Source organism: Papaver somniferum, unplaced genomic scaffold (genome assembly GCF_003573695.1).
Source record: "Papaver somniferum cultivar HN1 unplaced genomic scaffold, ASM357369v1 unplaced-scaffold_118, whole genome shotgun sequence".
In the NCBI taxonomy this organism is placed as follows: domain Eukaryota; kingdom Viridiplantae; phylum Streptophyta; class Magnoliopsida; order Ranunculales; family Papaveraceae; genus Papaver; species Papaver somniferum.
Window position 1 is genome coordinate 948,322 of NW_020620825.1, and position 15,399 is coordinate 963,720.

General features: G+C 35.7%; 1 protein-coding gene across 1 annotated transcript; it reads right to left on the bottom strand.

The window, feature by feature from the left end:
- Window positions 1-5,945: 5,945 nt before the first annotated feature.
- LOC113330697 (protein MAINTENANCE OF MERISTEMS-like) lies at window positions 5,946-12,452 on the bottom strand. The gene is made up of 4 exons (XM_026577527.1): window positions 12,288-12,452; window positions 11,714-12,206; window positions 6,023-6,084; window positions 5,946-5,969 (listed from the first exon to the last, which is right to left on the bottom strand). The coding sequence occupies exons 1-4, from the start codon at window positions 12,450-12,452 to the stop codon at window positions 5,946-5,948; spliced, it is 744 nt and encodes a 247-aa protein (XP_026433312.1).
- Between the last annotated feature and the right edge of the window lie 2,947 nt (window positions 12,453-15,399).

The following is a 15,399-nucleotide window of genomic DNA, read 5'->3' on the forward strand; positions in this document are numbered from 1 at the left end:
AAATTATTGAAAGACTCAGTTAACGTATCACAAGAGGTCTTTACACCATCTTCAGAATCAGAGGTTACAGACTCTATGTTGGAAAATTTTTGTGAGAAATTGTTTTCTAACGAAATTCTCTCAAGTGTGTCTAATGAGAAAATAAAGGAAATTCAGGTTACTTTACAATTAAAGACTGCCGAATGTGAAAGGCATCGTCTAGACTACGAAAAATTGAGGGAAGATACTTCTCAACAAATTCAGGGTCTTGAAGAAAAAGAAAACGCTAGTCTCTCTCAAGCAGAACTGTTAAAAGAGGAGCGTGATGCTGCTCTTGAAAAAATACATTTGTTGGAAGAGAAACTTATTGAATCTGATGCAAGGATTAACTCTCAACAAAAGAGTTTTGAAGAGAAATAAGGTGTATATCTCTCACGATAAAAAACGCCTTGAGGCTGATCTAGCCAGTGCTCTTGATAAAATCAAGATGTTGGAAGAAGAAAATTTGGAACTGAAAAAATCCAATGAAAGCTCAAACAAGTTAACCTAATTGTTAGAAGCAAGTAGAAATCATCGTGATACACGACGATTGGGCTATAAGGGAATAAATTCTTCAAATATTAGCAAAGAGGTAAAATTTGTGAAAGCTGGAAATTCTTCTCAATCATAGGCTTCCACTGATGACAAAGATGCTCCTATCTCTTGTAAAGAAGAAAAGTCTTTCAAGCCTAAGAATAGTGTTCAACCAACAGTAATCAAAGAGAGCACTTCTGCTAAGAAGAAGAAGAAGAACACTCGTCGAGCTCCAATGCAAGAGGACCCACAAAAAGGTAAAACTAAAACTCATACTTCGTATATTTATACTAAGCATTATTATTATTATTGTGGTAATAAATGACACTTGCAATGGGGATGCAAAGTTCCTAAGATGCAAGATGCGCTTTCCATTGTATAAAACGAATTGGATAAGTTTTCTCCTCTTAAGAACTCAAATCGGTATTGTCCTAAGTTTAGGCAAAAGAATTATTATAATGATAGTTCGAATTTTGCATATCACTCGACAAGGTCATCTCATAAAAGACCCGAATATACAAAGATAAATAACTTTGTAAATCCAAAGACAAGATCTGATGTTCCAAATTGGAGAAAGGGTGTTTCGCAAAATATTCAAAAGGACAATGATTCTATGGTATTATGAAGGAGAAAGCTGCTCCTGCGAAACCTAACTCTAAATGGGTCCCAAAATCCTCCATAGCCAAGAAGGGACCAAAAGTTAGTCACAAGAATGACTCTCAGCTGCTAATTGTTGGTGACAATAATTACAAGAGTCTTCTTGAAAGACTAAAGAAAGACATTATGTCTGAAATCTCTTGTACTAGTAAATGTTGTGATAATGACAATCTTCATCACAAGTCAAAGAAGAAAAACAACAGATGGAACAAGAGAAAACAAACCAATCAAGAGGTCAAGAATGATGATTCTGTCTTAGTCACTCATGACGAACAAGAGAAGGATCAACTAACCACAACCTAGTTGTGTTGATATGTGCATGCTCACCTTGGTGCTCAATATTTTGAAATGTGAATAAGCGCATGAGAAAACTGAGCACATGATCTCTCGGTTATTATATGACTAATTAACATCTTTAGGGAGATTGCTTTTCTTATATACTCATACATTATATATATATATTTGATATTTTTATAGAAACGGTAATTGTGAGTTTATGATGTTGATATCTACTGATCATATATGTGTAGATCTTGTTTTTACGGTTAAAACGAGCCAAAAATCACTGAATTCAGACATTGTATGCAAAAGTTATGTCGAAAACAGTTTAGTGTTGTGATCTGTTACAAATAACTCTTGGGAACCGATCCTAGTACCCTGTCATAGTGAGGGAACCGATCCTAGTACCATTCCATGGTGAGGGAACTGATCCTAGTGAGAGGTCCCCTTACGAAGAAGTGTAAAAACGTTTTTGCACATAACTTCTTCGTCCGAACTCGGAATGACCTCATTCTTTTTGTGTTGGTTTCGTAATTCAATTTCCTAAAAGATTGAGGTAATAGCAATACTTGATTTTATGTTGAATATTTATGGTGTAGTGCAAATTGATTTATGGGATGTTTGATTTCGGTTTTACTACCTTATTATTCGATCTCATATATTGTGAACCCTTATGGTTTGGGTGACTTTTTTATTTAGCGGGATTAAGTTCTAGCCATAGTAGGTAGGCTTTATCAAAGGATCATGAGGGGTTCTGTTATAAACAATATGTGAAAAAGTCACAATATGTTGAATCGGCTTTGGTTTAACATAAAAGCATATCTGTTTCGACGGTTTTCAACTTTTGATTGCAATTGTTAAAACCGGTTTTCAACCTTTCTCTGGTAAAGGTTGAGGTGTGTTTTTATTCTTTTGTTTATGCATAAGAATGACAACGTGGTGATATTTCGATATCAATTCTCCCTGGACGAAGATGCTATCATATTGGAGAAGTGGATGTGAAATTTGAGGTAACAATCTTGTTAGTTAATTGTTTTCCTGTTTAAGAAAAGCCTGAGTTTATATTATATATATTTGTTGCTTTTGCTTAACAGAATTTCGGTTCAATTGATATTTATTTCATGATGTGTGTGTGGATGTGTGTTTCAATTGGTTCCGGTTAAGAAAAACTATTGTTATCTTGCTTTTGTATGGTATCAATTATTTAGGCTTACAAAATTACGGTGCAATTGAGGTGCTTTTAATGTCTATGTTGTTTAAATTTCTTCCGGTTGAGGTGAATAATTATGCAAGTTGATTTATTTTGGTTTGTATGAATTACTTATGGCTTAAAAAAATAATTTGTGTACGGGATGAGTTGTTTAGTCCAATTCAATTCCGGATAAGAAATTAAGTTAATTCTGATCTTAGTTTGTATTATCAAAGTGAGGTCTCGGTTATTCAAGTCTAATCGAATTCCTAAACAAGGAATTCTAGTTAACTAACCTAGTACTTGTCTTGTTTAAAATTGAAAGGTCTAAGTTTATGGATAACTAGAACCTGATGAGAAAAATGGAGTTTATCTATTTTGGTCTTATCGAATTAAGCAATTGCTTTTTAATAATCGGTTTAGCAAAGGGACTAATGTGATTAGTTGTTTTTGGTTTGCCAAACTAAATTGGAAAAATTGTTTCGGACAATTGTTTTCTTGGTAACGTATCAAAATAAGACTACTTGTAGTTTCGGTTTTGATATTGGTTATCAGAACGTGATGTGTGGAACATGTGCAGTTACATGTGCAGAAAGTACAAGTTAGATACCATATATATGTGGGGATCCGATCCTAGTACCTAGTAAACCGAATTTTTGGAAAGCTAGTGTGACTATGCACAGTATTAACATGGAGGTAGAACCGAAACTTGTTTTGGTAGAACCGTAAACCCATGATTTTGATTGAATATTGGTTTGATCAATCACATAGTTCTTGAAAGTCAGATGAACCAATTCTAAACTCGTTTGGAAGTGTGGCAAATCGGTTTCAAGATTGTAAGTGTGAAAGAGAACATACAAAGTAAAGATGTCGACAAACTTTAAACACGTGCTGTGAATGTTTATTTCTTTAATTGTTCAAAGATATTCCTTAACGGCTAAGGGAAGAGAATCCCAGGATCGAAACATAAGTAAGTTAAGAATCTTTTAATTAAGGTTATTAATTTCATTTTGTAGGGAAATTACAGAATTAGTAATGTGCATTTACTAATTATATTTTCCGAGAGATTTCGATCGTTATTTTTGGACAGAGCATTTCCAGGAATTATGGAAACCGAATTTGTGCTTTCATGAATATCTTGAGAATATTTTCGGTTTTGGAAATTCCTTGGTGTCCAAACTTCCTTGTCTATAAATACTTGAAGTTTGCCTTTATAGCAAACTAATCCTTCGTAACAACAAATTTACTCTTTTATTGTTGTTACTGGTGTAGCCGCCTATTCGGAGAGGAGAGTAACCTAATTAGGCAAAATCTCTTACGACCGCCCAGTTTAAAGTCTTCTTTGGGATTGAGAAGCTCTAGCACGACCCGTTGGTGGAAAACTAGATAATTGCGGTTTGTCTTTTGTTTTCGATTGATTTTATTGTATAACGGCGGTTTAAATCTGATTGCACCTAGTTTGTTTATTCTTGAGAATCTTCTCTTCTGATATAAGATTCACTCAACATAGTTCAGAGTTTCGACAGGGATCTTTAGACTGTTGTTAGTTCTAAAGACGATCTTATGATAATCCATTGTTAACAGACTCCGTTTTGTGCGTGATTGATCACAAGAGATTCAAGTGATTGTGTGCAGGTTTTTATTGAAGATTTAAGAAGATTTGAAGACAAAGAAGATATTGAAGATCTGACTTGGGTTTTATAATCTTTGGTGTGCACAATACTTGTGTCAGTAAAAGAGAATCCAATTAATAATCGGTTTATCCTTGTGGTAGATTGGATCGATTAAATGAGTAGATCGGCATCAACACGGTTCTTCGGATTAAAGGTGTTGTTGGCTTAATCTTAATCGATTACCTTTGGGTGATTGAACATAAGATATATCTAAGGACCTGACGAAGGAGTTTATGTTGAGATAAACGGAAGAGCCTTTGTCCGACTCATATCACTTGGTTGAATAAAGTTGATACCAAATAGATTTGTTGTTCCTTTACTGTTTGGAATACGAACCAAAGGGATTGTTCCAAGTACGTGACTTATTTATAAGTTGGAGGTGTGGGAATACAGAAGGAACTAGGTTAACTATAGGGTTATTTACTTGGTCTAAACTATACGAAGTTAGTGTAATTTTGTGTAGCGGCTTAATCCTGAGAGTATTCAATTCTAGACTAGGTCCCGGGGTTTTTCTGCATTTGCGGTTTCCTCGTTAACAAATTCTTACTGTGTCATTTACTTTTATTTTCCGCACTATAATTGTTTTATTATAATTAAAGTAAACTACACAAACGTTAATTCCTATTTACTTGACAAGCGATCCTATTGTTTTTGGTTAAGTCCGAACCTTTGTATCAAGTAAACATACTTCGTTGTTCTATTATCTCGATCCCGTATCCATAGACGATCACACGAAATGTGAACCGATTAGTTGTATTGTCTCGACTCAGTCCATAGACAATCACTTTCGGAGATAGGACCTATAGGTAAGAAAAGTTTTAGATTGAGGTATATTTGGGTACCCTCGCCTTTTCACATCCTGCATAAGTAAAAGAGACACAACCAAGTACACGAAAAAAAATAATCAAAATTGGAGTTGTTACACTAACTCAAAGAAGTCGATCTAACTTATTATCAGACAATCCATGAAAGAAGTCGATCAAACTTATTATCATACAATCCGTGAAAGAGCTTACTTGAAGAGTATTATGAATATAATTCGTTACAGGGCCGTAAGACATAATATAGTAAGCAAATAGTACTAAACTGAACCAGTAAACAAATAAAACTGGAATTCCATATTTAAATTGCTCAAAAATATTCCGAAAATACCGGACCATTGAATGTGTTAAGAGTCTTCTTGGAAACAACTCGTGTAGTCCTTTTACCATACACTTGTTCGACATACCACGTTTTCTACACCACTTGCAATACTAAAACTGTCAAGCAATCACCAATCAGTGGAGATATTCAAGACCACTTTCGTGTCCTAATCTGATGAAATCACTATTATAACCCATTCAAACAATGTAAAATGAATAAACACATTACTGAGAAAAAAAACATATTGAAACAAACGCAAAATCGCAAACCTAAGAAATACCATCTAACCTTTCACAAAGGACAACAACATTAGCACGAGCATCTAGCTCATATCTTATGCATGTGAGCTCATACATAAGCAGATTTCATATTCTTAACAGTCACAAATCACAACAGGTGGACTTTTCACTTTTCCAAAATCGAAGCTTCCGTACCATTCCAATCACAAAAATTCAGGATCCAAAACTAAGTAACCACTGATTTTAATTAAAATTCTCAAATAACAAAAGAAATAAACGAAATCGCTTACCGATTCACTGGGAATAGCCATTGAGAAAAGAGAAGCAAATCTCGGATATTTATCAATCAACCCTGCAGAAACAAAAGAAAAGATTACAGTTTACACCACGAAACAATTGACAATTTTTCTATCACGGAATAAGATCCTAACAATTTTCAATTTGAACAAAGAATTAAAAGAAAAATGAAAATCATCCAACCAGTTTTCAAAGGAGAGGAGCAACAATCGACTGCGCACATTTCTATTATATCCTGCAAAATAAATACGACAACCACAATCGTAAGCATGCATAAACGAAATAAACAAAATGGAAAAATTAAAAATTATAGAACCCACGCCGTAAGAATGAGGCTTGATTTTTTCTCAAGCGTTTTTATACACGATGAGAGTATTATTTTTGGAATTTATGTCTTATATTTAATAAGAAAAATTACAAAGATTTTTCCTTCCCTAATTTTTGTTTGTGTATAGAACTTTTAGAATTAAATATATTTTATAATTACCAAAATTAGAAATTATGGAATAAAATAAAATATTTAATTACCAATAAAAAATGCTGCAATTAATTTTGTTTCATATATCGATTCATTTTCTGAAAATATGTACATTATTATTATTTTTGGTTCATTTTCTGAAAATATCTAAATTGAAGTTTATACATCGATGGAATTTTTTTTTAGTAATATTTTATTTATTTTTGTCCACAAAATACGAAGAAATTATTTTATCTTACACTTATTGTTGTTTTTGGAATGAATATAATATTACTAAGAAATATTACACATATCTTATTTTTTTCTTTTTAATTATAGAAAAATGTAAATTAAGAAAAATAATCTTTGCAAATTAGGACAACTATTGATTATTGATTCGTAGTTTTTTGTTCCATGCTTGTTTGCTTGTCTGTTTTGTATGCTTGTTTGTTTTGTATTAGATTAATTTAGATCATAATATATGTTCTAAATTATTCATCCAAAATAGTAACAAAAATTCCAATTACTATGCAGGACCACCAATAAAGATTTGCGGAAAAGAGATTCGTGATCAGACTAATCAGGTTTTTCTTTAGAATTTTTTTTTTCCGATTTAATTGATAGTTTGATAGGTTGAGGATGTAATTAGAAAAATTATATTTTTTAAGAATGTAAACGGACACTGGACACTTGATGTTATTTTCTTATCACGTCATGATCATTTGATTTATCACGATGAAATCGTGGATGTTTGTGATTTAATTTGTTGATTAGCATGTTGTGATTTAATTTGTTGATTATCATGATTAACTATCCATTGATATATTTCTGGCATGTTTCGAGATTCTTAAGATTTAGCTATTTCAGACAAGATTATTTTTTAAGATTTAGCTATCTTATTATTGGAATAATAATATTTTTTGAAATTTTTATTGGTTTAAATTTAATAACTTTACTAAAAGAAAAAATTAGTGGGGACAGAATCATCAGAAGCGAGAATTAACGTGGATCTCCGGTGAATGAGAACGCTTTAAAAAACTCCGTTATTATATAGAGAATGATGTTGAGCAGGGTGAATAAGACCGTTCAACTTATGTCTTCCATCAAAAAGCTCAAGGATCCTCAGAGCGAGATGCTATTACTTCGCAATTGTATCGGTGTATCCAGATTATATTTTGCAATACGAACTACTAATCCTGCAGTTCTACAACAAGCCACTGATCTTTTACTGATATTTTGCAATGCTATCCAGTGATTTTGGTAGTTTTATTTTTCATAGACTAGGTATTGTTATTCAAAAAGGTGTTGGAGCCCAGCTTGTTGCTAGGTTGCCAACCAAGGATTTGTATGATTCTTAATTTTTGACTAATCACTATCAGTTGTTAATAAATAAATAAAAAATAAATAAAAAGAGAGAGAGGCAAAAAAAAAGGTAGTTGAAACATCCACTTGGGAAAACTGAGGAGCACTTAAAATAGATAGAGGAAAGGAAGAGTCCCAAGGAGAAATTGAAGATTTGAAACATCGAATGTCATCCCTGTACTCAGAAAACAACAAAGTCGTGAATCGTTTTTACTGTTTGAAGTTAATAGGTGAAGTTAATTATAGCTGGGAGGATTGATAGATTTGAAAATTTGGATGGGAAGGGTAATATTTTTGGTGACATCTATCAGACACGTGGCAGGTCAGGATTCCTAAACCTTTGTATATATTGAGTATTTTGTTTTTCACCTTTAGTTTTTGCAATTATTTTCTAAGATTTGTTTTCTTATTAAAAAAAGGATTACTTGGCATTTATATATTTTTGAAATTTATTTTCTAGGATCCGTTGAAATTATTAAAAAAAAAATATATATATTAGGATTACTTAATAATCATTAGGAACATGTGCTACTAATTAGCTCTTTTGCAAGATCAACAATGGCAGGATTTCCAAATTTTTTGACACGAAGTTCAAAGAGGACGTGACAAATCAATTTCCACTAAGAGATTGTGGAGATCAATAATACATGGGACACATCATTTATCCAAGCTTGAAGTGGATCATAGAAAGAACCAGAAATGATGAAAGTAATTTGAGAGAAGTCGCAAAGACTGAAGCACCTCACTCAATGCAATAGAAGTGTTGATGTAGCATGGTGTTAGAAGGATCAACGGAATTAAATAAAGATCCACCATTTTTGCAGTAGCTGGTATATATGACATGTGTACCGCTTTATCGTGATCTCTATCACGAGGATGTGTACTCATGCAAAATCAAAATACTTAGAAATAATTCGGGTGAATTTAATAGTGTCATCCCAGAAAATTATATGTGAGGAATCCAATAAAATGTTTGAGACTCGTGTTAATGTGCAAAATTGCTGTGTATATTTGGCATTAAGTTGCACGCAAATCTCTGTCAAAAAGGGCAACTGTAGACACCTCAATTTTAAGTAGAAATATGGATTGGTTCGCCGAAATAGTATCCGAAATGTGTCGAAATTATCGCGCCTTTTACAAGTTTAGGCTATGTCGTGTTCACCGTCTTTAAATTGTTGACCACCGAGCCTTAATTGCCTATAATTTGGTCGTAAGAAGAAACATCCACTAAGTACCCAAAAATAAGCTAGACTTATATTCCAGTAGCAGCCAATCCACTACAAGTCCAATTTTGGACCAAAGTGGTGTTTACCGAATCCAAAAATCAGCCGCACTTAGGTGAGCACTAAGTCCACCTAGGATCGTCCATTTCAAGATATCCACTAGTAGGTTCCTTTATTTCCAAGTCTTTTCTTCGGACTAAAATCCTAAGTCTAATGAATCCAGATAGTTTGGAGTCTAGTGTGATTATTTGGGGTCTACAACTACAAGACAAAAAAAATATTTAGAAGTAAAATCGATAATCCTTTATCCAACTATTTTACTAAATAGCAAAACTATCCCTGATTAATTAGTGTTAATTTGGATTGATGTTAGTGCAGTTGTAAATCGATCCTGGGTTGAGTTTTTTCAAATGACGAAGTAAACCCAGAATCGGATTTTTTCAATACTCACATAAACCGATTGTTGTAATCGATGTTTATAGATGTACACATAATCCGATTATACCTTACTTTCAGAAACAAAATATTCATTACATAGTTTAAAAAATTAGCGCACTACATATATAGGACAATTCAGTATGGGAATTCTAAAATTTGACACATCAAATGTTCGTCAATGAACCTCCGAGCACGTCATTACAACGTCGTATATTCTTTGTGGTGAATGAACTTAGTTTCTCCATTGCGAATTCTCCATAGCCCATTGAAACGTTCCAGCTGAAATTCAATGAATTCTTAAATGTTAGTATGCAAACTTTTAACTATGACATAAGTATAAATATTATCGGATTAATCACTTTTTCCCTAAGAGGAGCTTGTGGATGATGTTGGTACACCATATTTCTAACTTTAACATACTCTCGCATTGCACTTTTTATGTAGTTGAATCGAAATGCCAAGTCTCTCCATTTGCAGTTATTGGGATTCGAGATACGCCCGAAAAAGAAATCTATAAATCTCTTCCAAAATATTGAACAGATTTCATTCGGACGTTCACGGAACGTATTAGCAAAAGATTTAACGAGCACAAATCTTCATACGGTTCCCATTTCACGAGATGCTTGTCTTCTTCCAGATCCTGTTCCATTTTCTAGGCTAAGTGTGTGATGTGGGAGTGGCTCAAAGAGGTTTTCCGTATATAGATAAAGACTCAACGAGTATTTTTTTGAATTCAATTCACACCATCGGATTTTAGGGATATCCACATAGACCGATTATATCCTTGCGAAATCATTAAAATATGCCTCTCCATAATCGGATTTTAATATTGCACATGTAATCAGATTCTTGGGAAAAAAAAGTTACAAAAAAGGTGTCACTATTCCTTAGTAGAATCGGATTACATGGAATGCCCACATAGACCGATTCTGAAGGTTGTCCAAATCTTCCTCTCAACAATCGGTTTTTAATAATTTACTTGTAATCCGATTCTTGTCAAAAAAAGATACAAAAAAATTGTCACTTTTTCTCACATGAATCGGATTATATGAAATGCCCACATGGACCGATACTTAAGATTATCAAAAACTCTGGATTATTTTGTTTTCTCAGAATCAGACTTTAAAAGTATCTGTAAAAACCGATTCTGAACACTTCCAAACCAGGTGAATGAAAATTTCATAATCGGTCTATGTGGTGCACCCTCAAAACCCGATTCTGAAATTGTATCCCTGGAGAACTCTCAGAATCGGATTTTATATAGGTACATGTAAACTGATTGTGACAAAAAAAACTGCCAGAATCCTGCATTTTTTGCACCCATACATTGTAATTGGTTCTTTTGCCGCATCTTAGACAAACACAAACAATTTTCAAAAGAAACCAGATTCAGTCATTCATAAACTAGGAATATAACCAAACATAACTTGACAACAGTTTAAGACATAAGTTTTGACTCCATAATTATCCATAGTTAAAGACATAAGTTTGAAACCATTCATTCATGAACATCCCCACCACGACCACGTCCACGACCACCTCGTCCTCATTTAGCAGGTTGGGCACTGCTCGATGCACCTTCAAAATTCCTTTTTGTGGTGACTCTCTTCCTATTTTTCTTTGGCTCCTCCTCCACCGGTTTCCCAAACTTTGTACCCGCTTCTACATCTTCGAGATTGTTCAATCAATCACTTTTTCATTGGCCTTAACATTTCCCCCTTCCCTGATATGTAGCCTTTCTTTGGTTATCAAGTGCCTGAGTCGTCTTCTCTGTTTCCGTTTTAAACAACAAACATTCAACGAATAATATTAAAACCATTAACAAAACCGTAATTGAGTAACAATACGCACCAGGTATTCGAGAGATGTATCTTTGTCCACTATCTGGGGCCTCTCATCTACTCGTATCACTCGAGTATGCAAAACATTGAGGTACCATAACATGTAACCCCGAATTGCCTCATCATTTGTTCTCGATCGACCATCCATAGCATATCCGTTGAATCTTTTCTCTTCCCAATATTCACATGATGGTAAAGGGTCGTAATCTCAATATCATTATCAAATGACTCGCTTTTTTTCTCATCGATTTTAAACTTCTTGTGCTCTCTTTGGGATTTTTCGTACGTATCCGCATTGTCTTGCGACTCTCGTCGGGTTGTACATTACATATCCTCTTGGGTGAAACAAAGGCCCAAAATAACTTTGTTGCTCGGCGCACTTAATCATCTTTCCTTTTCCTTGGGCCAAATCCTTCTTGTAAGGTTCAAAGACATCATCGTTTGTCGTAAAGTTGTCCAATTGCCGTCTGAACTTCAGATAAACCACATCTTGGGACTTTTCCTTATTGTTGTAAGTGTACATGTCCCCATAAAAGTTACCATCCAATTCCTTGTTCTCAAAATCCCTTTCAGCAAATATAGGGAAGTGCAAATATATCCACGCCTGCAGAAAAGCCATATTCCCCCCGATTTGGTTCCTTTCAGTCCTAGAAGCCTTTCTCAACCCGTTCAACGAGTGTGCAAGGATGGCAGTGCCCCAAGAGAATTCGTGAATCTTGTCAAATGGTTGCAACAGATGAATAAAGTTGGCACTCACACGGGCACCGGAAAAGTCGGGGAAGATAACAGATCCCAGGATATAGAGGACATACGCATTGTCCGTAGCGAAGATACATTCCTTGGTCACCTCTTTTCCCTATGCATGAAGTTTCTTTGTTCCCATGAAGAGGTCCTTCAACTTCGAGAGATGGAATATCATCCGTTTTGCTTTGCTTACTAGCATCTGTGATTTGGTCATCTCCTCATCCCATTGGAACACATTCTTGGTGAACGCGTAAATCTTGTCACGCTCAAGCTCTTGCGCATAGACTTCTTGCTTCACGGATTTACCATCTATGCTTATCCCGGTAATGAACTTCGCACCATTTGGAGTTATCGTCATTTCTCCAAATGGAAGATGCAAAGTGAAAAAACGGGGGTCTAATAACCACACCCAATATTTCTCTTAGGAATATGTATGGACTAACTCCAATATATTTTCAAGAGAATTAACTAGACAGTCAGACTCAATCTTGAGAAAAGTATATCCTAGAGTTATATCTCTATTTCTCAACTCAATCTGCGATCAAATAAATAGGAATTTGCGAGCCCGACTAAATATAAAAAATAACCTGGACGGTATCAAAAACCAATATCCAAGTGTCAATCAATTTAATCAACAACCAAAGGTTGGATTCACAATTAATTGAACTTACGCACAATCTGTGATATTTCAATTATATAAATAAATATAATGCGGAAAAGAAATAACACAGATACCAGAAATTTTGTTAACGAGGAAACCGCAAATGCAGAAAAACCCCGGGACCTAGTCCAGATTTGAAAACCACACTGTATTAATCCTAACCAATCTCACATGATCAAGGTACAGTCGTGTTTGTTAGAGCATTGCTCGGTCGAACTCGCAAGCGTTGCTATCTCAAGCTTGTTTGTCAAGTTTAGTGATGTTGATGGTGGTTTTTAGTTTAGGGTCTGTCTAACTGACTAGGTGTCAGAAATAGTAGATATGTTTATATTCCGCAAGGAGTCTGAAGAATATATTAAAATCTAATGAGTGCCTATGCCGCTCTTCATATCGTATTGAAACTCAAGATCCTAGATGAATTGTTCACTAGTATAGAGCCTAATGAGTATTTAATCTCTCGTATGCATTATTCACTAATGTATGGCTTACTGAGTATTTTCCTATGCTATGTTCCCTAGCTGAACTCTTAATATTTCCATGACATGACGATTAATGTTCGCTCGCAGCTAAGTAGCATGAATCTCCCGAAGTGTCAGGATTAAGATCTGCATGAAAGTACTTATTCGGAAGCACGCTGCGTTGCTCTCTGAGAATAAAATTAGTGATTTTGTGTCAACGCACAGAAATCATCAAAATTGATTAATTTTGTGACAGCTCGCAAAATTCAGTTTTTTAACCTAATTTTACCAATATACAAAAATTAGGATTTTGCGGCCTGCGCAATATCTCGAACCCCATTGGTCGAGACCAAACCTAGGTAAGCTAGGAGATTGATCCACCATGGACTAGTAGGAGCAAAATCCTACTAAAAGTCGAAAAACAAGAAGTAAAGAGGAATTGCGGCAGTTAAAGGAAGCAACAAAAGGGGAGCGGCTGCGCCACTTCGTCGGCCAGTTCGCCCTAGCTGGCGTCGCCGTGCCATCGGACGACCATTCCCATATTACTGCCTGCCTTCCCCTATTTCTTATCGACCAATCAAATCGCTCTAAATGCGCAGCCTACACTTTTAATTAAAATTGGAAGTTGGCTGGTCGACTGTTTTTGGGGTAAAAACTGATTCAGCTGGAAATGGTAAATTTGGGTGTGCCGCCGAGAAACGAATCTAAACCCTAAAAAAATGCACTGCACTGGAGTACTTTAGATTCGAGAGATCAATTTTTACAATTATGTCCTAAACCAAGGAATGGTCGTTCCAGTCTTGCCTCGGTCACAAAATGAAGGAGAAGGGTTGATCTTAGGGAGGGAAGCGAAGAAGGTGTTGAGATCACAATGGTTAAATCTGAAGGTGTGGCTATTTTATGACTTGTATCAGAATATGGAACTGGCTTGCGGAATGTAAGCTATCAGTTCTTTGGTGTTTACTTCTGGATACTGTGTTGATAACCAAAACTGTTGTTGTTGTTGGTCAAAATAGGTCGAAACCTATTTATATCAGTCATAGTTGCACACACTCTGATCTCATAGGAAGTGGGAGTAGTTCAGTGATGGAGAAGTGGGGTCGTGTGAAAATGTAGAAAACCACGTCTTACTATGAGGGAAGACGAGTCAGTTTACACCCACTACTTCTTTGTTGCCACTAACTGTCCGCCTTTACTGACACTTTCTCGTAATGGGCGTGTTGCACGCCGTACGCTGTAAACCGTCATAACAATACCCTGCTGAACATCCCCCAGTTTGTGACATGTTTGATGTCTCGAGTATTATATAGAAAATATGTAGCAAGTTGCTGAGTGGGTCTTGCCTAATTATTTTGACCAATCACGTGCAAGCTAGGTGGCGGGTAGTCATGTGTGACGATCCAAGTCATGAGAATTTCCGCAAAGAATAGCATGTGACGCTATTAGGTTAAATAACTAAGTTATTTGTGAACCCGATACTAATAAAATATCGTATTTATTCGATGCATGTAAAGCATCGCTTTTGCGCAAGCAGCTCAAAATAATCGATGCATGTGAAGCATCGTTATATTGAGCCTGTCATGGTTGGTCGCGGAACCTAGTGCCTTAAAAAAAGCATGACCGGACACTTTCAAGAAGTTGCTGGGAACTATTTATGCATGCCAAAGGTAGGCCGGTCGGTCCCTATAGGAGAGTGATGGCAGGCCAAATTGGATGGCTGAGATGATTTGCGGCAATTATTGGTTGCCGCTAATTTATTTAAGACTCTACAAGAAGTGCGGCCAGCCATCTTTGGGCGATCGTTTAGGAGACATATAGGCAGGCCGCGGCGTGGCCGATTGTTCCTTATGGAAGGGATATGTCCAGTGATCATGGCCACATCTCATTGAACGCCTAGAAGAGTTAGGCCGATTCGACCGGCGAAGTTGGGCGGCCAAGATGATTTGCGACAGTTAATGGCTGTCGTTGATTTAATTTAGGTTTTAAAAGCCGTGTGGCCAACCCATTTTGGGCCAATGGTTTTTGGTGTTGGTGGCATGCTATAGACTACTCAACCGGCTAGTGCTATAGTCGGGCCGCTAGTTCGCGCATCCACGCCTTGTCCGTCGATCGGAAATTAATCTAGGCCGGTTAATTCGGATGGCGAATTTGGACGTCCGAGATCGTTTTGCAGCAGCAATGTAATG

Excerpts from the sequence above, each read along its gene's own strand:
- LOC113330697 (XM_026577527.1), bottom strand. The coding sequence starts at position 12,452 with ATGACGATAACTCCAAATGGTGCGAAGTTCATTACCGGGATAAGCATA. Across the intron at positions 12,207-12,287 it reads TGACCAAATCACAGATGCTA|GGAAAAGAGGTGACCAAGGA; the intron begins GTAAGCAAAGCA and ends CTTCATGCATAG. Across the intron at positions 5,970-6,022 it reads TGGCTATTCCCAGTGAATCG|TGGTTACTTAGTTTTGGATC; the intron begins GTAAGCGATTTC and ends AATTAAAATCAG.